At 36.1% G+C, this 27,453-nt stretch overlaps 1 protein-coding gene across 1 annotated transcript in view; it reads left to right on the top strand.

Moving 5' to 3' along the window:
* The window catches only part of LOC120330083 (acyl-CoA dehydrogenase family member 11-like), a 57,023-nt gene that overhangs the window by 10,021 nt on the left and 19,549 nt on the right, over nt 1–27,453 (top strand). The window contains exons 5-8 of the mRNA XM_039396910.2: nt 5,398–5,562; nt 6,307–6,434; nt 15,572–15,701; nt 16,964–17,070. Of these exons, the coding sequence (XP_039252844.2) occupies nt 5,398–5,562; nt 6,307–6,434; nt 15,572–15,701; nt 16,964–17,070 (530 nt within the window). The remainder of the gene's footprint in view (nt 1–5,397; nt 5,563–6,306; nt 6,435–15,571; nt 15,702–16,963; nt 17,071–27,453) is intronic.

Here is a 27,453-nt window from a genome sequence, read left to right as displayed (position 1 = left end):
AAGTGCTATACTTTTGTTGGGAACAATATCTTTTCAGTTCAGATTGCCTATCCATTTTCGGTACTTACGTAATATGTGAACTAAGATGGTGGACACTAGAACGTAGTATGTGTACCAGGTTAGGGTTAGGCCATAATTTTACGTACAAATATTCCGGAAGTTACTTAGCTAGTCCTCAAACTCGTAATAGAACTTGAATAAGGAAAATTGGGTGCTCCCGAAGTATGCGAACCAAGATGGCGGACATCGGAACGTAACATGGGTAACAGGTTAGGGTTAGGTGATAATTTTTTTCCAATTTTCCTTATTTTAGTCCTATTATCAGTTCGAAGACTAGCCAAGAGCCTCCCGTAGTATCTATACCTAAAATTATGGGCTAACCCTAACCTAGTACACATATTACATTCCGATGTCCGCCATCTTGGTTCGCATACTTCGGGCGCCCCGAAAATTGGAATAAAATTATGGCTCAACCCTAACTCGGTACACATACTACGTTCCGGTGTCTGCCATCTTGGTTCACATACTACGGGAGTACCCCATTTTCCTATTTTGTTGCAATAAAATTTTATTGATCTTTATTAGATTTCACACATTTCAATCTAGATTTGATGTTTTTACTCCAAAACGACACAGATCAGAAACCATAGCTCATAACTTTGAAAAATTTGATTTTGTTAACAAAAGCTTTTGTGTATAGCCTTAGTGATTTTTACTGATTTTTCATTTCCATTTGCAGAAAAACGGCCCGTTCTTTCAAGTTTTATTGCTTGATAAGGTTATTTCACAGGATGTTTTCACATTCCTAAGCATGAATTGTTTGAACATAATGGGATTCGGAATCCATCAATTGAAATAACACTCTAAATACCACTGGAATGATGATCAGGTGGCTAGTGCTAGAATCCTCCGAAAGGGGCCAGGAGCTATAAAAGGGAACCACTGACTTCAAATCTTCATAATTGTGATTGGATTTAAACCAAGCCTCCTTCATAGCATAATCACAAAATCATACCAAAAGCACTTGCTGTGAGCACCCACTAAATAATGATTGACTCGAGACTTGAAACAGTTCAATGGACTGCGATACAAATGAAATGTTTCTAAATTACAGATTTAATCTACCGTTTATGGTAACTTTGTATTTTGTGAATTATACCTTGTGCTATACTCTCAGGCATTCGTGGGTAGTTGTGCTGGAATGTTGTTCATATAAAGAAAATTTTTAATGCTAGTCCTAGAAATCCCGCATATTTTTATTCTGTGCCCAACTGAGACTCGGGTAGCCATGGATTGAGGGTCGTGACCACATTTAAAAAAAAAACAGTTTTCTGTATCATTTTGTATCATACCAGTCCATGTCTGGAATGGGATTAGTTACCCAGTTATGGCAATGCCAAGATCACTCCCAACGCTTAGCTCGATGCGCCACATATAAAAAATTTAATTGTAAGTTTTTATGAAGTTTTTCACACAAAAATAAGGAATTATTATAGAAACAAACATATCATTGTGTGAAGCGTCATAATCAAAATTTTATTCATTTACAATCTCATTCCACTTTTGAAAAATAACTTACTATTTACGAACAAAAAAGATTGAAATATGAAAAGACTAGATTGGTGAAAAAAATTTGTTGACATTAAAACAAACATCGGATTGTGCGAAGTGTTTTATTTGGATTTGTAATCTTGTTCCATGGTTTAAATATGAATAGAACCATTCTTTAGCCTTATTTTGCAGCGTTTATAAAAAAACTGTTTATATGAAAACAAACTTAGTGTTTTACAGGGTGTCCTGAAATGAATGAAACTCACAAAATTGGTGATCGAATTAATAGGCTTCATTTATTCTGGGACACCCTGTATGGAATGATCATATCAAAATTGCAACCTTTATGTCAAGAAAAGAAATTTTAATGATTATCAATTGGCTTCTGGGAAAAATTCCGTTGGATCAAAGTGTATCATTGTCCAACAAAAATTCATAAAAAACTTTTGTGTTATGTGAAGTGATTAAATCAAAATTGCCATCTTGTTGTCAGAGAATAAATGTGAATGACATCACTCTATATTCTCAATTGGCTTCTGGGAAAATTTTTTGACCATTCTAATTTGTAAACAAATATACCATAATCCAATTTAGTGAAATACTTACATTTGTTCGAAGTGATTCGATAAAAATGATAATCCTATTATCAGAGCCACGGTTACATGAACCACTCTACCGGCAATAACATAATTATTGGAGTTCAAACTTGCGAACCCAGGCAGTTATCAGAGGTGTGAGGTGGTAAAAAATTCATCAGGTCCTTCATTGGAACTAAGCTGGTTGGATTCAATAATATGTAATATGCCTACAGAACTTGTTGTGTATGTGTAGTACCCAGTCATTTACTGAAAACTTGAAATCTTCATTTTATATCTGCACTTTTATATCAATTTGTATTGATTAGCAGTGAATTCGGAACTCCAGAAGTATGTACACCAAGATGGCGCACAACCTGAACATAATATGTGTACCAGGTTAGGGTTCAGGTTGTGCGCCATCTTGGTGCACATACTTCGGCAGCGCCATATTCACTCTATCTCCTTGAGTATAATATTATCATCATTTTCAAATTATATACTCATTAGCAGTTCAGTGATTGATCGCCTCATTTGTTATCAAGTCACTTTATTCTTATTTTGAATAAGTTCACGTGATCTTGCTTCGAGCAAATTTCTGGAAATATATTTTAATACAATCGTGACTATTACACGGCGTAATTACTCAATGTCAGCCTGATAAAGTTTGTTTTCAAATTAACTTAATCCTTAAAGCTGATCTCGCGGTTTGACAAAACAAATTTTAAACGCAATTCAACTTATACATATTTTTTAATATTTGATTTTAAATATAATATAATCTAATATAAATATAATAAAAATAAATATAATATAAATATGATTATAATAAAAATAATATAATAAAATAGCGGAGGGTATTTAATAATTTATTAATATCATATATTGTTTTGGCCCTCACAGATGTATTAAATGAAGTAAAAATACTTATTGAACAATTGCTGATTAAAAACAACAAACCTAATTATTAAGATATATTGAGAACTGACTTCACAACAAAATTGAAATTGTAAAGGGACTTCATGTATATATTTATATAATCATAAAAGCTGAACTTATGGTTCGGAACAAATTAAAAACCTGATTCAACTTTGACATCTTTTTCATTCTCCGTTATAACCCAGTAGTTAGAGCAGTGGTGGGCAAGATTTTCGCACAGGGGGCCAAAAATTTTGCCCATCTAGACTGGTGGGCCATGTAAGTGTGACATGAGAGTTACATTTTATGAACAATATTTACAGTGTTACAAAAGCAAGAGTGGAAAACGATAAGCTTCATGCCAAAACTCAATTTGATCGCAATCCCAACAAATTCCTTGAATTGTTTTTGCTAAAACAGCAAATTTTGGTTTTAGTTTGGTTGTGGCAGCATCAGGCGGACCAAATTGGAATATCCAACAAACCGGATTTGGCTCGCGGGCCGTAGTTCGCCCTTGGCTGAGTTAGAGCATCGAATTTAACTACCGTAGGTTGGCATTGCAGATGAAAGATTTCGATTCAAATTTTATACCTACTACATTTCATCAAGAGAGCAGCCTGCCCAAAATTTTTGGGGCAGGGGCAAAATTTTTTTTTATAATTAGTCAATGATGTAATACCACACCAGCCCATGCCTTCTGCTTTGAACAAAGATAAAAGTTGCCACTGATATCCAACAATACCTTAAAAGAATCGGTTTACAGAATTACTTCGCTGTCAAACTTATCTATCCAATATTTACAAACGCCCATTTCCATCCATCCGTTTGGATCATTTGGTGAAATGATTATTGATAGCAAGCCAGGGACGTCCAGTTTTCAGTAAATCGTTCAAGAATAGAGTAAAATGGTATTGGAAAAGACATATTGAATTTACTGCAAATGCCACGAAATTGCATTAAAAAAACTGTTGAAAATTTTTGAATATAGCAGAGGGGGGTCATGACCCGTCAGACTATGCCTATGCTTCTTATCACTTTGGGTCTTTTATAATATTCAGTGACTCGGTTCAATGACTCAAGTTTTTCCAACACTAGGTGCAGGGGAGTGGCCAGAAATTTTCAAAGATGGGGGGGGGGGGGCGTCTGAAATTTATATTTACCGAGTTGGATCAAAACAGCTAATAGTTCCGGCCAAACGTCGGATAACGTGTGTTTTTATGATTCTTGAGTGTCTAAGAAGCATTTCAAGCCGCGAGAAGCTGCTATGTGTGAAACAGAAAGATGCTTTCATTTTATTTACCCCCAAAAAGCAACCCGCAAAACCATTCCCTGGCTGTGCCCCTGACTAGTTGTACCTACTCTACCGATTATGGTTTTATGTAATGACTTGCAACCTTTCTCTGACCCAAAACCCACAAGCTAAAGCTGTTTTTTTGGTTTACATCATCTAGCCTTAAGCACAGATTAAATTAAATCTGTCAACAAACAAATGAGGTAATGGTGCCGTAAGAAGCGCATTCTTTAGCAATGAGGCAATTTCGTAATAACATTAAACAAGTATTTTTTGCAAAATTCAATTAAGCTTAGATTTTACCTAGATTTTTTTTATTTTTTTGTGTTGCTGTTCACATAACTGTTGGTTGGTTATGGCTTCCTCTAACATCAAGTCCATGCTTCCGAAAACAAATAACTGGCTAACTAATCGCATACCCGACATGGACTGGTAACCGGACGAGAGGTCTTGTTTTGCCATACAATTAAGCCGTCTGATAGATCGCCTCACGTAACTGCTGTTTGGTTATGGCTTCCTCTAACATCAAGTCCATGCTTCCGAAAACAAATAACTGGCTAACTAATCTCATACCCGATATGGACTGGTAACCGGACGAGAGGTCTTGTTTTGCCATACAATTGAGCCTTCTGATAGATCGCCTCACGTAACTGCTGGTTGGTTATGGCTTTCTTTAACATCAAGTCCATGCTTCCGAAGAACAAATAACTGGCTAACTAATTCCATACCCGAAATGGACTGGTAACCGGACGAGAGGCCGTATTTTCCCATACGATTGAGCCGTCTGATAGATCGCCTCCCCTTTTTCCTTCGGGAAAAATATGTGAATCCTATCTCACCAATTGTGTGGTGAATCTAGCCAAAAGCTTACTCTGACCATTATCTATTTTCATTTTTTTTCATTCATAAAAACATCACTTTCTATACACACGATAACACATAAATACGATTGCACTTAAAAAAATGAGTTCATGATAATTTTTCACTTTTTTTTGTGGTTCGACAGTTTGCATTTTTTAATTTTAATCATTATCTTGAATTAATAAATATTTTTTTTTACAGGTGAACACTTGGTGGCGACAATACCAAGCTGCAAAGCATAAGACTATACCTGAAATGGACGAGTTGGCCGATTGGTTAAAAAGCAATATTCCTCCTGATGTGGAAAGGGCTTCTATAGTTCATGGAGATTATTCCATGATGAACATTATGTTTCATCCTACTAAGGTAAGGAGGAGAGGTTGCTTAATCATGGTTTGGATATGTGGCGCATCATGCCAAGCATTAGGAATACGCATCTCTGATTACCCTGCGTGGGCTTGCAGGTTTGAATCCCATATGAGGATAGTTGTGTGCGAAAGGATTGCTGGACTCCTAGCTGTCGTAGGGTGGTTCACCTACGGTCGTAGCTGCTGGTCGGTAAGGCTTCCTCCACCATCACACATATGGTTGGAGAAGTGAATTAATGAAAATGATAACCATTTTTGTTATGTTTCCTTTTTATTATTAACGATAAAAAGTGTCTCAAAATTCTTCAAATTCATCTTCACTATCAAGCGATCGTGTGTAGGACAACCAATCACAGACTGTTATTGCTGTTTCTTATATTTGCTGCTTAATTTCAGCTACAAGGTGTCGCTGACTAGATGACTCTATGAGTCTTTTCGCGACTCCGCGTCAACTGCAACAAGCCGATATCCATTTGACATTTTGTTACATTATATTATTTATTTATTTTTCATATCGCGCATTGTTTTTTGCATGACGAAAATAAATATCTGAATCTGAATCATAGGGTATAAGCCGACCCCTTATTTTGCCACCTTTTTTGAGTTTTAAACTTGGCTTATATGCGGCGGTATATTGTGTTCAAAATTATCATCTGAACTTAATTCATTTGTTATCATTTTATTCGAACTTATCACCCAACCAAAATTATCACTTCATTTGAAATCTCCCTTTCTTTTCCAGAATGAAGTGAAAGCTGTCTTGGACTGGGAATTATCAACACTCGGCCATCCGCTTGCAGATCTTGCCTACCTATGCATGGTGTACAGCGTTCCTCAGTATATGGTCCAAGGACTCTACGGTGAACTAGAGTAAGTTATGGATGTTTTCCAGAGCATCCTTGTTTATTTCTGTAACAATGACCAATCAGCAAAAAGTAAGCGATGACGTAACAATGGTAATCTTTGCAGCCGCTGAGACAGATATTCAAGCATGGTTGCAAATCTATCTGCAACACCTGGTTATGTATTTTGATAACACCGGTTGATTTTGATCATGTTACTGAGTTTGTAAGTGCCCACTCTCTAAATCAATTGCTAAGTAGGCATCCAAATTTTGCAATAGTAAAGTGTGTGTGTGTGTGGGGGGGGGGGGGGGGGGGAGGGGGGGACAGGGAAACAGCCATTGCTTCACCACTTGTACATTATGTAACCATGGTACCACTATCAATTCCTTTTGGGTGCTCCCGAAGTGTGCGAACCAAGATGGCGGACATCGGAACGTAACATGGGTAACAGGTTAGGGTTAAGCGATAATTTCTTTCCAATTTTCCTTATTTTAGTCCTATTATCAGTTCGAAGACTAGCCAAGAGCCTCACGTAGTATTTATACCTAAAATTATGGCCTAACCCTAACCTAGTACACATATTACATTCCGATGTCCGCCATCTTGGTTCGCATACTTCGGGAGCCCCCTTTTGCCTATACATGGGGTTACAGTTACCTCAGTATATGGTCCGGGGACATATGGAGAACTAGAGTAAATTATTTCTTCCCAAATGAACAGAGTGACCAAATATAAACAAAATTCATACACTTGGTAGTGTGGCGCATTGTGCTAGACATTAGGAATACACTCGCCACTGCACCTCTGATTACTCTGCGTCCCATGCAGGGCAATTATGTGCGAGAGGATTGCTGGAACTCCGCGGCGCCGTAAGGTGGTTCCGTAGCCGCCAGTTGATCTTCTCCACTGCCATGCTTCCGAAAAGCAAACTAATTCCATTCCGACATGGACGGGAAACCAGACGTGAGGCCATAGTTTGTCATATGATTGAGCTGTGTCATCGACTTTTTTTTTCCCCCTTGATAAATATGTAACATCATAAATTTATTCTTGACTTCTATTAAAATCAAGAAAATTTATTTAACACTTGAACTTCAAAACTTCCCAAAGATTTCAGCAACCGAGGACACTTTGCACAAAATTATGTTATTTCTAGAATATGTTCCAAATGAACTTTTTTTTTTTGGAGTGGGGGATGTATATTCAGTAAAGGTATATATGCTTGAAAGTTAAGATATTAAATGATGTGACTATATCCCTGCTTTTCACAGTTTTTACGAATTGATCAAATATCTTTCTGTTTTACTTTGATTTTACCTCTCTCTGAGGATAAATATAAAAGAACAATTTAAACAAAAAAGAACAATTTCCAATTTTTCTGGATATCCCGTTTTGAATATACAGTGTCACCTAGAGGCGATTATGTTTATACATCATTTAAACCTGTCACATTCGTTTCTCTCGTTTACGGTGCCAGGCATTAATAATTAGCACTTAAGCCGAAAAATATGTCACGGACCATTTAGCGCAGGGATTATCACATCACAATTGCTCAAAGACGCCATCAAACATGTTTGGTTAAGCGGGTAATCACTTCCTTTGGAATTTCAAGGACATTTGAAGGTCGTTTAGATTATTTTTGAAGGTCATCATATTCGTAATTACAATATTTTAATTTTGATAAACGTCTTGAAACAAGGTCATAAACTACTTGAAACAATCTGGTGGAATAATTATGTGGTAATAATGGGTTCTCACACGAAAGTGGCGTGATTTTTTTGTTGTGTCATAAATAATATACAGAATTGATTGTGATATCACATTACTTATCGCCATCTGGTAATTGTGACATAAGCGATTGTCGATTGTCATCATCTTTGTTTATTTAGCTATCTTCTGACTGTTTACTGTGGTTTAGGGATAAATATCAATTTAAATCACTGTAATAAATGTTTACTAAGAATTTATTGACAAAGACATACCGGAATGCGTCACTTCGAGAAGGGAATATTTTTTTTGCTTTTTCTATAAATCTTTTTCTTTCAAATTGGATCTGCTGTCAATGATGGCAGCCCAATAAACTCTAAATAGAAGGCCATCCAAATGGTGATTAGGACCATAATATATCCACCTCCATTCTCAACCTGCTGTTTATTGGAAGTCCAATATCCCTGTATGGAGGATGCCATCCAAATGATGATTAGGGCCAGTGCTCCCTCTAAGGTGTGCGCGTGTGCTCGCGCACACAGCTTTCAGAGTAATTCGATGTAATGTAACAATGTGCTCGGTTGGCAGGTTGAGAAAGTTTGTTGTTGGCCCACTTATTACCCGGTTAGAACGCCAAAATTTCTTCATTGGTTTTTGCACAAATATATGTCATTTCCAAAAAAGTGCGCACACACCAAAATTTCTGCGCACACATACTACAAAAAATTAGAGGGAACATTGATTAGGGCCATATATCCATCCCTATTAGAGCTAAGATCTGAAGCCCGAGCCCGACCCGAAATTCGGGTTGGGCTTCTCTATCGCTGACTCTTTATTTTAAATAAATATTATGTTTATAAAAAATATATACTAAAACTAAAACTATGTGTGGAATTCGAAGAACTCCTAAATAAAACATGAAATTTCGGGTTTGCTCCGGGCTTGAGCCTGCAAATCCGGTTAATTAGTCATGGTCGGGTCAGGTTCAATACCCACGGGCCAGGGTCGGGCCGGCTGGAATTTTTGGGCCTGATCTTACCTCTAATCCTTATTTCTAACCTACTGTCTCTATGGAATCCCACAGCTTTCCACAAGAAGACCACTGATATAGCTTCAGGGACCATATCTATTTAGAACCAATTGTCTATACGGCGACCCAATAGCCCTCTCAGAAGAGGCCGTTCAAATGGTGATTCGGGCCATATATTCATCCCATTTAGCCTTTTACGGATTAAGCCAACTTTGGTGGAACAGAAGACTAGCGGGCGGTAATTTGCTCACCCCTGATATAGAATAATAGTAATGCATCATGAGCAAATAAATACTGAATAATATAAACTCAAAGCAGTTCAAGTGAATTCGTTCATGACATCTTATACGTAATTGATAAAAAATGCGTTTTTTTGTTTGATTCTTTCTGGAATGTGCTAAATTTGGTTTATTATTTGTACTGGTATGACGTTCATGTGAAAATATTCAGCGTAATATGCCAAATGCTACTGTTTGGATACATTCCATTTTTACGACATACGTATTTAGTGTACAAATCAATTAAGACGATAAATAAAAAAAATGGGTACTCCCGTAGTGTGTGTACCAGGTTAGGGTTAGGCCATAATTTTATTCTGATTTTCTTTTTTTAGTTCTATCACGAGTTCAGGGACTGTTTTTGTTAGCCAATTAGTATACCCCCTGCCCATAGCTTTCAGTCCCTTTACACAACTTGATGTAAAGTAGGCGAATAAAATTAGTTACCTCCATATTGGTACACACACATCTGGAACCCCAAAAAATGTATAATAAATGCGTAATCAAATTCACATGACATGAAATATCTTGAATCGTAATCAGGCGAGATATCATGATTTATTTAGCCTTCTTATCAGCTAACCCCTTCCTCAGATTGAATATTAACAATTATATTCTGGATTGAAGAAATGCACATCACACGATTTCTTATGATTCATGTAAAGTATCCAGAAGTATGTGTACCAATATGGAGGTAACTATTTTGTTCGCCTACTTCACATCAAGTTGTGTAAAGGACTGAAACCTATGGGCAGGGTATACTAATTGGCTAACAAAAACAGTCCCTGAACTCGTGATAGAACTAAAAAAAGAAAATCAGAATAAAATCATGGCCTAACCCTAACTTGGTACACACACTACGGGAGTACCCATTTTTTTAATATTTATCGTCTTAATTGATTTGTACACTAAATACGTAGGTCGTAAAAATGACTGGTACACTGTAACTGTAACTCCATGTATAGGCAAAAGGAATTGATACTGGTACCATGGTTACATAATGTACAAGTGGTGCAGCAATGGATGTTTCCCTATCCCCCCCCCCCCCCCCCCCTCCCCCCCCCCACACACACATACACTTTACTATTGCAAAATTTCAAATATAAATCAAATATACATGACCTAAAATATCTTGGAATGGTAATCAGACAAAATTTCATATGCTCGAGATGTCTTTTCTTTCCCCGGGATAAATATCAACAATTCTTATATTAAATTAATAAGTACATATGAAAATTCTTTGGTTGCTAATATATGTCGGACCACTAATCAGGCGAAATGACATTGTATGTTGGTTCCATTACATTTGAACCCATGACAATTGCACCTGTATGCTATTGCACCTATGGATTTTTTTTGTTTCACGGATAGTTAAACCAATACTAACCCTAACCCATGGGTTTTAGCACCCGCATATAGATTGAACCCGTGGATATACGCATGGGTTCAAATGTACGGTCACCTTGTATGTTATATGATGAGTCATATTATTTGTCTCTCCCTCGGAGTCGAAATAAATATCAGCGATTCTTATCCTAAATTGGGGGGGTTGCACCTCGCCCCAATTCTTATTTATGATTCATGCAAATTGAATACACATGACATGATCTTGAATGGTAATCATACGAAATGTCGTATGCTTGTGTTGTTTCTCTACTCCGGGATAAATATCAACAATTCTTATACTAAATTGATAAAATACACATCAAAATGCTCAGTTCGTTATATATATCAAACCACTAATCAGGCGAAATGTCATTGTATGTCATATTATTCTCTCGGAATAAATAAATATCAACAATTCTTATCTTAAATTGAGAGATCTCAATCCACATCTGATTTATATTATGATTCATTCAAATCAAATATACACGACCTAAAATATCTTGAAATGGTAATCAGACGAAGAGTCATATTATGCTTGAGTTGTCTTTTCTCTTGCCCGAGATAAATATCAACAATTCTTATATTAAATTGATAAAATACACATAGAAATCATTTCGCTGCTAATATATCTATGCCAATAATTGAAAAAATAAAGAGAAAATTTCAAATCAAATCAGAAAAAATAGTTAATTGCTTTTAAGACTGCCACTTGAAGGTGATGTAATGACCTTGTTAATGGTTATAAATGAAGTAGCATGATCGTTGATAATCCTTACGCCCACGTTGTTAACACAGTGGAGTTGTTTGAACAAAAGCACTTTGGAAAATGTGTCGAACATTACGTAATTGTGACTCTTAACATGATTGTGATTCTTGCACATGATCTAATAAACCTTTGACTGTCTAAGTCAGCGGTTTCCATACTTTTTGTTCGTGCTGCGCCAAATTATCAGGGAAAAACCTTGCAGCGCACCCAGGCGTGAAAAAAAATTGCCGATTTTAATAAAACTCAGTTTTGTGACCAGGAATGTATACTTTATGCCTTTTGAAGTTTATAAACATGTAGGCTTAAAGAGTAACGACAATGTCAACAAAACATAAAGTCGTAACATATAGCATTGATAAGTGAGGTACTGAAGGTATTGCTCAATTGCATTACCCCGTGGATAATGTAAAAGGGGTCATAATGGTCATATTTTCCTATTTTAAAACTCCCCATTTTTAGCACATACTTGAGTATATAATAAGTTATTATAAACTCAATTATATTTAAATTATAAAAGTGAGTGAAACCCCCTGTTTGTTGATCTCAAGTAGCATATAGTTTAGACACAAGTATAAAGTAGTTTATATGAGCAAACCTGCCTATTGCTAACACTTCAAAAGTAGACAGTACTTTAGTTTTAAGTATAAACTCTTAAAAATACATATTAGTCATGTTTTGAGTGTTCCGTCGATGGGTTGTTTATATAATTACATCAGTGGTGAACGCTTATTCAAAGTTGGATAAACGCTAGGGTCGGACATAATGAATAATCGGATGTGAACTGTAATTCATGACATAAAATTAACACTTAGCCGACAACTGACTTATAATTCGAGAGGTTGTTGGCGATAATTATCTTTTTTGGGACCTCCTGAAGTATGCGCACCAAGATGGCGCACAACCTGAAATCAGGTTGTGTACCATGTTAGGGTTCAGGTTATGCGACATCTTGGTACGCATACTTCAGGAGTACCCTTTTTTGCCTTTAAGTTTCACTCCATTTAGGTGTTTTTAACTTCATTATCGGATACTTGTAATCACCCATGCACTCGATCAGGATAATTTAAACATAATGTTCGTTCGGTTCTCTGGTTCATCTATCTATTCTTGTATCCGACTCTCGCACTCGTGGCCAAGATAAATTTTCGAATATCTAATTCTTCTAGGTCAGGGAAGTGCAACAGGCAGCCCGTGGGCCACAACCCGGCCCCCAAGCCATTTAGTGTGGCCCTTATCAACACTCAGTTTTTTCCCCATTAAAAATTAAAATCCTAATCCGACAGTTCATGTTTGTAAAAGCGCTCACATGGGTTATATCTTTCTCTGTTTTGCCCGGTGTATCCATTACTGTGAGGGTGAGCGATATTCGCATTCTCTTCCCTTGACTTTTCTGCTAAATTTTTTGTATGGGCGGCTGGATGTCTGAAGTTGATTATTATGGCCCACCACCAAAAAATGTTGTACATCCTTGTTCAATAAAATTATATTCAAAATTTTGCAATGGGAAAAAAGAATATAACAATTACACTTAAGATTTCAATACGCTGGTCCTAAATGCATTTAAGTGAATCCTCAGTATTGTCTATTTATTTAGTACCTTCCCAATCCAGTTGTAAGTGCCTGATGTAAGGTGTGTGAAACAATGTCAATACAAAGATTGAAGGACTATTCATAAAAATAGGGGCGCTCCCGTAGTATGTGTACCAAGATGGTGCACAATCTGAACATAGCATGTGTGCAGGTTAGAGTTCAGGTTGTGCGCCATCTTGTTGCACATACTACGGGAGCACCAAAATAGATATTTAGTCATTATCGGAGTGATTGTTTGAGTGCTGTTGAAAGCTTCTGATTGGTTACTTTTATACCATCTGTGATAATACTTGAAACACTTCAAATCTATACTGTCTTGGACATAATTTAGTCAATTAGAGCGTTTGTTCAAATGCTGTTGAAGGCTCCTGATTGGTTACATCTACTTTTTATAAAGAGCCTTGAACGCTTGATGCGTATACTGTCCTAAATAAAATTTAAACAATCTTTAAAAACTCAGTAGAGAATATGGCGTTCTTTTTGACTTTCAGGGATGGTAACTGGGTGATATGGACATACAATGAAGCTGTCTTGTTTGTTTTTAAATAAATCTTGTCTTTTGAATTGAATTCCTATTTTTTAAATTTTAAACAAAGCCACTTCTTGCTCAATACCTCCTCTAGTGTTCAAATCATCATTTATGACTCATATCTATTAAGATTAATAGGGCACTGAAGTAGTTTACAGTCCAGATAGAAGTGCCATCTGTGAAACATTGTTTATACAAATACTGAATTACTTTCGATAAAAATAGACATTCAGTCATTGGTGAAGTGATTGTTCGACTGCTGTTCAAGTCTATACTGTCATGGAGCTAATTTAGCCAGTTAGAGTGTTTGTTTTTTAAGTGCTATTGGAAGCTTCTGATTGATTACTTTTATACTCTCTGTAATGAGCTTCGAAAAGCTTAAAATGTATAACGTCCTAAATATAATTAGGACAATGGATCCCCTGTTTTAAAAAACCCTAAGATGCTGGTTAAGATGCTGTCCTCTCAAGGTCATGGAGGATGATGACGTCTTATCTGCTTTTCCTATCCTTTTACTACATTCCAATTGCATTAGAAAACAAGTCGATGCCTATCTAACTAATCCCAAACTCCACATGAACCGATAACCAGATGAGAGGCCGTGGTTCGTCATGATTAAGCCGTCATATAGGCTTTCCTTTCTCCCGGGGATAAATATGTAAATCCCATCCTAACCTAACATGGGCCGGTACCTGGATGAGAGGGCAGAGATTGCCATGTTTTCGTACGAGTTGAAGCCAATGTGGTTCCATCATCAATCTAATGCGTCCGCAAACAAATAACCTGCTAACTAATCCCATGCCCGACTTCAACTGGTAACCGGACGAGAGGCCGTGGTTTGTCATATGATGAAAACTGTCTGATCAGTTTTCCTCTCCCCCAGGATAAATATCTAAATCCTATCGTTTTTTTTCACAATCAAACCACTTCTTGCTCAACACTGCCTCTAGTGTTTTCAGTATCTATGAGGACACAAACTTTAAAAACTTTTTTCTTGAAACGAACAAAAGGTCAAAAAGTCATGAGTGGCCTTGTGTTAATTACCTACTTAAAATCTACTTTGCCATCAGGTGAACTTTTTAATTGGCATTATTGAGATCATAATTACTATTATCGACATCACAATTGCTCTTAACAATGTGAAGAATAGTCTTAAGCACTCAGGTGTAAAGTTTGTTATTGTTACATCACATTGTTTTTAAACACTTTTTAGAAGAAATTTTTGTCTCTAAACAAAGACGCTTTGTACCACTGTTGCCACATTTTGCCAAACATTTGGAACATACTTGTCATCGCACAGCTGATTACGATTATTGAGTGCAATCCCATTGTTAGATTCGTCTTGCCATCACACACGTTCACTTGGTTATGGCTCCCCGGGTTTATTGATATAAGACCAATAACTGGTTAGCTACTATCAAACCATTCCTGGTCTGGTAATCAGATTAGAGGCAGTGTTTTGTCATATCAAACCATCTTACCTTTTCCTATTATACATAATAAACCTTACATTATATAGTTTATGGCTTGAAATAATCTGACAAAAACATAGAGACGACCTCATCCCTTAGAGGTGCCTAGGCCCCCAGTTACAGAATCTCTGTTTGGGGCTCCCGAAGTATGCGAACCAAGATGGCGGACATCGGAATGTAATATGTGTACTAGGTTAGGGTTAGGCCATAATTTTAGGTATAAATACTACGGGAGGCTCTTGACTAGTGTTCGAACTGATAATAAGACTAAAATAAGGAAAATTGGAAAAAAATTATCACCTAACCCTACCCTGTTACCCATGTTACGTTCCGATGTCCGCCATATTGGTTTGCATACTTCGGGAGCACCCTCTGTTTCATATGTTTATAATTCTTCTTTTCAGCCTACCATCAGTAATGAGAGAGGAAGGGTTAATTTCTCACTACTGCAGGATACGTGGAATCCAATTTCCTCCTTCAAACTGGAATTTCTTCAAAGCTTTGGGATTGTTCAGACTTGCTTCTATTGTACAAGTAAAGAGTTTTGTTTATTTTCGAATTCATATTAGTTGGGTATTATCAAGACATTTTACTCTTTTCTGGCAGTGTTGAATCATATTATTGTAAGTTCATTTGCCGGCGTTCAAAAAGTGTATATACCAATAAGGAGATCACCAATTTTGTTCGCCTACGTTACATCAAGTTGTGTGAAGGGACTAAAACCTATGGACAGGGTTATATTCACTTGGCTAACAGAGATAGTCCCCGAACTCATAATAAAACTAAATAAAAGAAAATTGGAATAAACTTATGCCCTAACCCTAACCTGGTACACATACTACGGGAGCACCCGTTTTGTAGACTGCTATTCACCTATAAACCCTTTGGCTGTAGTATTGCATTCAATATATATACAAGTTATAAAAAAAACGATCGCACTAGTAAAGTTTTTGTATCTCTGGATTCCATTAGTTAGGGATGATTAAAACATTTTACTCTTTCCCGGCGGCGTTCAATCAAATTATTTCAAGTCTTTTTTTATTAACTGATATTCAACTCTTTGGCTGTTATATTTCATTTACCATATATCCTTGCAATGTTCCCTCTAATTTTTTGTAGTATGTGTGCGCAGAAATTTTAGTGTGTGCGCACTTTTTTGGAAATGACTGATATTTGTGCAAAAACCAATGAAGAAATTTCGGCGTTCTAACCGGGTAATAAGTGGGTCAACAACAAACTTTCTCAACCTGCCAACCGAGCACATTGTTACATTACATCGAATTACGTCTGTGCGCACCCTGAAAGCTGTGTGCACGCGCACAAGCGCACACCTTAGAGGGAACACTGTATCCTTGTATATAAGCTAAAATGGTCAATTTATGAAACTTCTGACCCTACACATTGCAACACGTCAAGAAGAGAATTAATGAAAATGAAAACCATTATTGTTATGTTTTACTTTTATCAATAACGGTAAGAAGTGTCTCAAAATCCATTCATCCTCGCTATCACAACCAATCACAGACTGTTATAACTGTCGTAGCGTACCGAGCGCTGCTTTTTTCGAGTTCTGAACTCTGCTCATATGCGATGATATATGCCAAAATATATACCAACAAATTGAATATACCCATGCCCATAGTTTTCAGTCCCTTGATGTAAAGTAGGTGAACAAAAATACTTGCATATTACCTCCATATTGGTACACATACTTCTGGAGCGCTCTACCTTACTTAGAGCAGAATTATTGGTATTGCCACAGATTATTCATCGAGAATCCATATTTCTGTCTTCAGGGTGTATACGCAAGATTTCTTCATGGGAATGCGAGCCAGGCGTCGTCAGAATTGATGGAACAAATGATTCAACCATTAGCAGAAGCTGGTTTGAAGGCTGCCAGGAAGTAAGTTAATAAAATAGGTGGTAAGAAATAAGTTTATTTTGGCTCTCCAGAAGTGTGTGTATACCAATATGGAGGTATCTAATTTTATTCGCCTACTTTACATCAAGTTGTGTAAAGGGACTGAAAACATATGGGCAGGGGGTATATTCACTTGGCTAACACAGACACTCCCCGAACACACACAATGGGAGTATCGTTTTTTTCGTTTTTGAACTATAGTGTCTTTCAAGGCAAACAAGTTGCTTAAGGATAGGATTTACATATTTATCCCGGGGGAGAGGAAAGCCGATAAGACGGCTTATCCATATGGCGAAACACGGCCTCTCGTCCGGTTACCATTCCAAGTCGGGTATGGGATTAGTTATATTGTTTGTTTTCGGAAGCATGGACTTGGTGGTGGAGGAAGCCGTAACCGACCAGCGGTTACGTGAACCACCCAACGACGGCGATGAGTCCAGCAATCCTCTCGCACATAACCATCCCTGCATGGGATTCGAACCTGCGAACCCACGCAGAGTAATTAGAGGTGCGGTGGCGAGCGTATTCCTAACGCTTAGCCCGTTAACTTATTTATGTGCGAGAAGATTGCTGGACTTCTATTCTCTACAAGGGTTCATGTAACCGCTGGTCTGTTACGGCTTCTTCCACCATCAATTCTGTGCATCTGAAACAAATAACTGGCAAACTAATCCCATAACCGACTGGTAATCGGACAAGAGGCCGTGGTTTGCATGAGATCACGTTATGGGCTTTCCTCTCCTAAGGATAAATATTCAATCTTGGCATCTTAGGTTCCATGACTTCACTCAGGGTGAAATGAATTATGTAGACAATGTTCTTCTTTAGTTATTTAAAAAAAGTAACTTCTTGTGTGCCAGTGGCGACGCTCCAGAAGTGTGTGTATCAATATTAAATTGACTAATATTGTTCGCCTACTTCACATCAAGTTGTGAAAGAGACTGAAACCTATGTGCATGGGGTATATTCACTTGGCTATAACACAGACAGTCCCCGAACTCTTAATAAAACTAAAATAAGGAAAATTGGAATAAAATTATGCCCTGACCCTAACCTGGTACGCATACTACGGGAGAACCCCACTGGTAGCCGTTTCGCAGGTTACATAAAGTTTACTTATCTTATCTTACTAGTTTTGGGCTTTCACTCTGATGGATGAACAAATTAACATGATATATAACTGTTAAAATATACAGTGGAAACCTGGCATAGGCAAAATACGGCCAACAGGCTAAATCTGGACCATTGGGTAATTCAATCTGGCCCGCCTGATGCTGCCACAACCAAACTAAACCAAATTGATGTTTTAGTTAAAAATAGCTCAAGGAATTTGTTGAGATTGCGATCAAATTTTATTTTGACACAAGGCTTATTGTTTTCTACTAATGCTTTTGTAACACTGTAAATATTGTTCATGAAATGTAACTTTCATGTTACACTTACATGGCCCGCTAGTCTAGATGGGCAAAATTTTTGGCCCTTGATACAAAAAATCTTGCCCACCCCTGGTGTAAACAGTCAATCCCATTGATTCCAGGATAGTTGTTTTGTTTTAGAGACCGTATGGTCCTTTCGGCCTTTTAACAATACTGTTGTTGGTCATTTATTTTACTTGATGAGAGGTATTATTTATCAATCTCGATCAGTAAGTATGTCGATAGATATTTGTCTGTTTGTCTGTCTGACACTTTCGTATTTTACGCGATATCTCACGAAAGCGAGGGTGAAATCTGCTCCAAATTTGCATGTGCATTCATCATATCTTGGACCAGAAGCCTATTGATTTTGGATGAATTATGTCGTATAATTAGCGAGTTATTAATTGATTAGTGATGGGACAAGCGGTGTCGCTATTGAGACAGAGCGAAGGAATGGAAACCGAAGTTTCTGTTATGGGGGATCCCCTTACTTTCGTCACTGCGAACGATTGATAAGTCGGCGGACTCCGATCGCTATCTAGTTAACTGCTGGCTGATGACTGGATGATGAATATATTTCTATTAGGCTATTCATCTTTCTATCTGAACAACTACCGATGCGTAAAAAAAACAAGAGTATTTTCTTTTTCAGTATTAATTAATCATACACTAGGTTCAGTCGTTGTCATGGTCTTGGTTCGAGCAGTTTCACCATCTGGCCATTGTCGATCAAATCAAAACAAGTTATGGCCTTAGACTGTCTTGTTTTGATCTTCATCTATCTTTACGTAACATTGTTATTATAGAGTTGTCAAAATCCCTGATCGAAAAAACAACATTCGTTGAAGCGAAAAAAAATCATAACAATGGGGTTTAGATGTTTACATGGCAACGTTTGAAAAGGTTTATTTTGTCACAATTGCACCAAGGGGGTGACTTGTCAAAAAATCATAATAGGTTCAATTGATCGGATGTTTTCTCAATAATGATGTAATAAATGTATGTTTAGGTAAATGGGAACTCTTCAGAGATAGCGATAGATTAAAAATTTGTTATCGATGCATTGTGTTAGTTTGCTATAAACTTTTGTTAACTCCAAGGTGTATTCATCTGTTCCAAATCAATAATAACATTGAAGCATAACGTCATAAGTCTTTCAAACAGACCCCAAAATATCTGGTATTCCGTGATACGTAAAAGTCTCGGATCTGGAGTGCTGTGTGTTTAGCTTGTCGAACTCAAAACAATTCAGGAGAGTTTCTACAGCAATCCCTTACTGGGATTATTTCAGACGCTTCAAAAATAGTAACCATTCTCATATCGGTATCGGCTTGTACATCGCTTGTCCGAAGTTGTGAAAATACCTAAAACTATGGTTCTCAATACAAATTCAACTTTTATTTTAGTTCACAAAAAAAAATGATAATTCAGAGATTGCAGGAAAAATTTCTATTTTCACTCTTTTTAAGCATAATCCGCCTAACTATTACCTGATTTGAATTGATACTATTATTATTGAAGCATAGCGTCATAGACTACTTTAAACTGACCTACTATTTGGTAATCAGGTATTCTTTCAGTCTAATCCAAAGTGCTGTGTGTTTAGCTTATAGCAATCAAAACAATCCATATGAGTTTCTATAAACTTTTGTTCACCGGAAGGATTAGGATTCAACTATCAAAATAAACTTAAAATACATGATCTCCCAAGTTGCAAGTGACTGAAATAGAAAAAAAAGGGCGCTCCAGAATGTGCGTACCAATATGGAGGAACTAATTTAGTTCGCCTACGTTGCATCAAGTTGTGTAAAGGGACTGAAACATATGGGCAGGGGGTATATTCACTTGGCTAACACAGACAGTCCCCGAATTCGTAATAGAACTAAAATATGGGAAACCGGAGAAAATTATGGCCTAAACTGGTACACAACACTACAGGAGTACCAAAAAATGTCTGAAAAAACTCCCCAGATTGGTCTTTGATTGTTTCCAATTTCTATAAAATAGTAAGTTAAATTTTCGATGCCAATATTTTTTGTTTGTTGCAGGCTATATCTGATTTGTCAAATTTCATTTGGTGTGTGCCAGGTCTTTCATCTCAAATGCATCACTCCATTAAATTTTTGAAGTCATTTCTTGTAATTGTTCAAACATATTTTCTTGGAATTATTCAATTAATAATCAACTTATCATCTATTAAATTTAGGTACTTAGCCACAAATTGCATAATTCTGTTCAAAATCGGAATGAACACTCAATTTATTTAAATTTTATTCGTTTATACTTTTTTTTATTGCTAGTGTAATTGGTAAATTTGTTGACAGAAAATATTGTGGTTGGAACGCACACGTTGTTTTCCGCTTTACTGTCATTCTTGGCAATTTTATTGTGCAGCGGTGTATGAAATTGCTCGTTTTTACATCTGCGGTTAGCAATACTTCAAGAATTGCTATTATGACATTTTCTGTTTGCAGATATAGTAAATAGTGAACAATTTATTGCGCAGTTAGCAAAATTGCATCCTCACAAATGAAATAAATAAATATTTCAGTTAGACTTTTACTAAGCTGCTGCTGCTCGATAAACAGTATTGGTTTTCGGCGTCAGGTTAGGGTTAGGTCATAGTTTTATTCCGATTTTCCTTATTTTTAGTTCTATTGAGAGCTCGGGACTGTCTCAGTTAGCCAAGTAAATATACCCCCTGCCCATAGGTTTCAGTCCTTTTACACAACTTGATGTAAAGTAGGTGAACAAAATATTTCCCTTCATATTGGTACACATACTCCTGAAGCACCCAAAATCTCACATCACACTTCCAAATTTTCTTTTCAGTAGCATTTCATTTTATCAAAGTTACACATTTTTAATAATTATTGTTATTTGTGATTTTTCGATTATTCCCAAATCCAGGTCATAATGACTTCAAAGATATCCTTTTCAAAGATCTTTAGTAGAAAAATAAACAATATTTGCAGAGGACGAATTAAAATAAATAAAACTATTGTTGACCATAGACTGTGGACATGGGAAATTTCATTTGAAAAGATATGGGTGTTGCTATACAAAGCTATCAGTAGTTTTATGTTTTTTACACCTCAAGTTATCAAATTTTGATGTGATTTGCAGTTCAATAGTCTTCAACAACTTTTTTGAATATGCTCCTGTAGCCATTTAAAAATATATTAGCCCTTTATGCACCATAAGTGTTGGGAATGCTCGTATTGAACTCAAATTAGAATTTGTCCAGTACTCAAAGTAAGTCAAGTGGACCTGCGACCTGCGGATGAGTGCTGATTTTGAATAGTTTGCGGCCCGAGAAACGAGTTTTTTATTTAGTTTACCTAGTACAGGGTAGTCCAAGGTGCAAATTTAGTGTAAGGTTTCAATCCGAGAAGAAAATGGCGTTTTAGATTGTCACCGACACAACTTGCAGATATATCAAGTAGGCATTGTGGTATTTTTCCTCCCATATCCATATTTTTTGTTTACCCTCCAGCAAATGTGACGAGGGCCACAGATAATAAAGCGGCAGGCCGCATGTGGCCCGCGGGCCTGGGTTTGGACCACCCTGATATAGTACGTGCTAGTAATTTCAATCCCTTCGCATTGAAAAGCCCATAACTGAGTCAACTGAACAATTTATTATCTATACCTATGGCATTACAATGCCTTATTAACAGCTAGCTTGTGTGAAGAGACCAATCACATAGGGTCGATTAATAAATAAATTTTTTGCCTGCATCTACTAGAAAGTCTGTGTTAAATAAAGGTGTGACCCTCTGTTTCACCCAGTTATTTGTATCTGATCCTCCTGTATTAAAGGACACACCTCTGGTCTAAGGCGTTTTTTAAATCCAAACAAAATATGTGAAAAACTTCATTTTACAAAATATTTTATTTTTTTTAAAATTTATTTGTATATTTATTCAGTATCTGGCATCATATTGACCCTAAATGGGGCACAAAGAAATTATTATTACATCACTATACGTTCAGAAAATAAACTATGACCTCATAGAGAAATAAACAACTCGGAAGCTAACACAAATAAAAAAGTAAACGTTTTATTACGCAAACTTTAACATGTATAAAATAATCACTAGTGCTGATAATTTTTTTTAAATATGTATTATGATTGAATAATCATGATCTTAAGGCTAAAGTATCCTTTATCTGCTTCTTATGTGTGGCCAACTTTATTGTTTATTTTTTCGGTGTTTTTTATGCTTTTGTTGCGGCATAACCCCGATTTGATACGTGTCCCCTTGGTGACACGATTTCTTTTGTGAAATTGCGACGACACGTGACTGGATCAGAATTTTTGTTTTGCTCATTATAACTCCCTTGGGCCGAACATAATACAATATTTGCATGGTAAATTTTGTGCAGCTCACACTTGTTGGGGGGTATGTTAAAATTAAAAATTCTTTTTGAGGTCTATATTTTTGTTCTCTAGGCAGGAAATAAAAACATAAATTGTATAAATTCTTGAGATACGTCTGGAATGATGTAAATATATAAATATATTCATATTGCTGTATTTCTGTAAGATCTATTTTTTTACTTCACTTATTTTTGCATCTCCGATTTGAAGGAGGCTCTTCTGTACTCATACACAGGGTGGTAACCAGTGGTGGAATTCAAATTTTTTGTCAGCCGGTTCTTTCACAAAAGTTATATTATTCAGCCGGTTCTGTTACAAACAGAACATTGACAGTGAACATTAATGCTAACCGGTTCGCTGATCGCATAAAATTCTGTGAGATGATTCTTTTTTATCTAAAATGTAATCAGTTACTGCCATTTTGTTGAAAGTACACAAAACAGTTCAATATTTCTTAAAATATGTCAAAATCTTTTGGCGTCTGGGTCGTCAACATAGTCCAGCAACGTTTTATCTCCTCGATGATCTTTCAAATTTTTTTTATCTAAAATTGAATCTGTTAATGCCATTTTGTTGAAAAAATCTATGAAAACAAAATAGTTCAATTTTTCTTAACATCTGCCAAAATCTTTTGGCGCCTGATGGCTTATGGTCTCGCCTGCAAACCCATTACAAATTACTTTTTAACACTTGTACGATATAGTACTTTTTGTCCGCTCTCAAGAAATTGGTCATAATATGATTTTTATCTCTCTTATTTCAATAGGGAAATACATTCCTTTTATGAGTTTACAGCAACAAAAGTGCAGGGTACTGTCGTATACCAGGTTAGGGTTAGGCCATAATTTCATTCCGATTTTCCCTATTTTATGTCTATTACGAGTACGGGGACTGTCTGTGTTAGTCAAGCCAAGTGCCATTTATATGTACGGAATTTTCTGCTCAGAAAACGACTTCCAAAAAGAATTAAATTCGTAAGCAGAGTTTCTACTGTACAACTATTTTTGAATCAATCAATTTATTTTTTATAATTTTAAATATAATAGAGACATGTCAATATCTAGAGGCAACAATTTCCATCGCCGTGGTAACGTTGTCAAAATGTCTGGACCGCTATTATTTATAACACGAACACCAAAGATAACATCTGACTGGATATCCTGGTCTTTTGTCTGGTATAAGCTATCACGGCATCAATGTCTTTGTATGTTGTTTACTACAGTAGGGGATTCCTGAATTATGTCTGACTCATAGGCATAGCTTAGATGGTGGTGTCTGTTCTTCGTATTAATTCTCATTGGTGTATAAAATTGGGATTATATTACCAAGACCCAGTCTTCACAAACTAACTCTTACATGGTATTATGGACTTTCAGCAATGAAATAAGAAATATTTTGTTAAACTGGTAATAATTTTTAAAAAGGGGTGGGAAAAAGGCATTGCCAATTTCTGAAATTAAAGGAATGTTCTCCATGTGGTGCTGTTATATATCAATAAAGGGGGCTCCCGAAGTATGCGAACCAAGATGGCGGACATCGGAATGTAATATGTGTACTAGGTTAGGGTTAGGCCATAATTTTAGGTATAAATACTACGGGAGGCTCTTGGCTAGTCTTCGAACTGATAATAAGACTAAAATAAGGAAAATTGGAAAAAAATTATCGCCTAACCCTAACCTGTTACCCATGTTACGTTCCGGTGTCCGCCATCTTGGTTCGCATACTTCGGGAGCACCCAATAAAGTGCTCCATTTGTGAGGTTTAGAAATTGATTCAGCTGTCATATTCAGTCATGTTTTCTGCATTTCTAATAAAATTTTGTTTGAAGAAAAGTTTTTCTGAACTTCCAGAATCAAAATACTGAAATCGTACATGTCTTGTATCGAGAAGTAAATTTTTTCATTTTGCTTTCCCCCCTCTTCTCAAGAATAAAATATATGGCCCAATCTCTAATAACCATCAAATCAGAGTAGAACTTGATTTTTGAGCTGTGGCCTATTAAACCAATATGAGCAATAGCTCAATTATCCCATACTATTTTTTGTTCTCATATATTTTTTTCTCATCCCATACCCCCAAGAGAAAAAAAACCCAAAAAAACCCCAACATGAAAGGAAATTTGTATTCCATTCAAACAAAACTATCTGTAAAAATAGTTTGATAAATTCAAAAAATGACCTAATTTTTGAATAATATTTGATTTTAGTTTTTTCTTGTCTTCCCCCCCTCCCCCCTTTTATCCATAGATTTTTTGTCTCCCCAGCCCCCCACCCCTTGAAGAAAAATTTAAGATCCTATACAGACAAGATTATCTCCAACAGCCATCAACTCAGACAAGAACGTAATATTTGAACTGGGGTTTAATAAATCAATATATAGAATATAAAACTTGCTGATAATGTCAATAGAATATGAATATTTCGTCCATTAGTGATTTAATATTTCTTATCTTGAGAATCTTGTCGCGAGAAGTGAAATTTTTGTCAGTTACGTCATGTCTACTTCACACAGTTTATAGACAGATAAATTGATGAATGTGCTTATAAGGTTAGAGTTGTTCAACTCTCACTTGTGCGTTTTGCACCTAACAAAACCAGATGTTGGAAAAGATTTATGTTCTACTGCAAAATGTTGAAAATTGCTTATTTTTTTGCTATGCATTGCTATGAATTGAAAATCGCAGATTATAACTGACAATTATCTATTTGCATATCGCTTCGTCTTTAACTTTGTTAAAAGTCAAATTTCCTTCGTTTCTGAGTGAGTGCATATTGCCATGATTTTAGGAAATTTCTAAGAATGAAATATAATCAATTTTGAAATTGTGAAATGATAAACCGTAACTTTGCTCAGAGATGAGTTCACTTTTAAGTTAGTTCATGTGGCCTTGATTTAATTAAATTCCTTAAAAAATAACATAATTTCTTATCTGTTTACATAACATAGTAAAATGATGAAACCATATTCAGATATGATGACTCACTAGATTAACTTTATAATCTGGATTTATTTGTTTTGACTCAGAAGGTTATGCTGATAAACTGGTTCAAATAGTGCGGACCAACTGTTATAGTAATCTCAGTAGCTCTGTAGTGACATATAGTGTTGAAAATAGGTTTTTTAGAATAAAATTGATTGGTCAGAATAAAATTGACCTCGTTCGGTAACCAGTTTATGGAACTAGAAACCTTGCCAAAACATGCAAAATCAATGAAAATTTGTCAAAAAGCACTAGAAACCTTGCCAAAGCATGCAAAAACGATGAAAAACCGTCAAAAAGCACTAGAAATCTTTGCAAAACGTACGAAATTAGTGAAAAATCATCAAAAAGCACTAGAAATCTTGCCAAAACTTGTAAAATCAGTGAAAAATCATCAAAAAGCACTAGAAACCTTGCCAAAACGTGCAAAATCAGTGAAAAATCATCAAAAAGCACTAGAAATCTTGCCAAAACGTGCAAAATCAGTGAAAAATCATCAAAAAGCACTAGAAATCTTGCCAAAACGTGCAAAATCAGTGAAAAATCATCAAAAAGCACTAGAAATCTTGCCAAAACGTACAAAAACAGTGAAAAATCATCAAAAAGCACTAGAAACCTTGCCAAAGCGGGCAAAAACAGTATGGGTATTGTTATCCAGACTTTAGTAGCTCTATAGTGACATGTAGTGTTGAAAAATGTTTTTTCAGAATAAAATTGGTTCTTCATATTTATTGCAGGGTGAAGGAAATTTCGATGCATAGGAAATTTCGTCACATGAAAAGTCGCTGCAAGAGCATTTTGCTGTAAAACAAGTATTTGTGATAAAAACAGTTCAGTTTATAGATTTAGGGTATGCTTATAAATAACGAATCTTTTTAAATAAAAAGGTACCTCAAAAACCAAACTGTTTTTATCACGAGTACTTGTTCTACAGCAAAATGCTCTTACGGTTATTTTTTCCTATTAGCTGAAATTTCCTGCGGCAAAATTTCCTAGAACCTACTTAGAGCCATTGTGTTGTCGTAAAATGTCCTATAAAATATAGTTTTATTAAATACTTTCTTGACTTTTCCACATTCATGATGCTTTGTTTGAAATATTGATATTTCAGCGCCAGAATTACCAGAAGTGTGTGTACCAATATGGAGGTGACTAATTTTGTTCGCCTACTTTACATCAGTTGTGTAAAGGGACTGAAACTTATGGGCAGGGGGTATATTCACTTGGCTAACACAGACAGTCCCCGAACTTGTGATAGAACTAAAATAAGGAAAATCGGAATAAAATTATGGCCTAACTCTAACCTCGTACACATACTACGGGAGTACCAACATTTCTATATGCTATAAAATCATATTATAAACACGAAACTCGCTGAATATTTATTTTTAGAACCAAAAATTTTTTAAAACCTATTGATACATCATAATGATCTGTCAATCTAATCACCTCACCTTAAGAAAATGGCACGTCCTTGAGACACACACTTACATGCTCAGTTAACTGTGATGTCAACAATGGGTTGATTGTGACATCAAAGAATAAATTGTCATGTCACAATGGGTGAAGATAATCTCTTCCTC

Source organism: Styela clava, chromosome 12 (assembly GCF_964204865.1).
Source record: "Styela clava chromosome 12, kaStyClav1.hap1.2, whole genome shotgun sequence".
Lineage (NCBI taxonomy): Eukaryota > Metazoa > Chordata > Ascidiacea > Stolidobranchia > Styelidae > Styela > Styela clava.
This window is presented reverse-complemented; position numbering and strand designations above follow the sequence as displayed.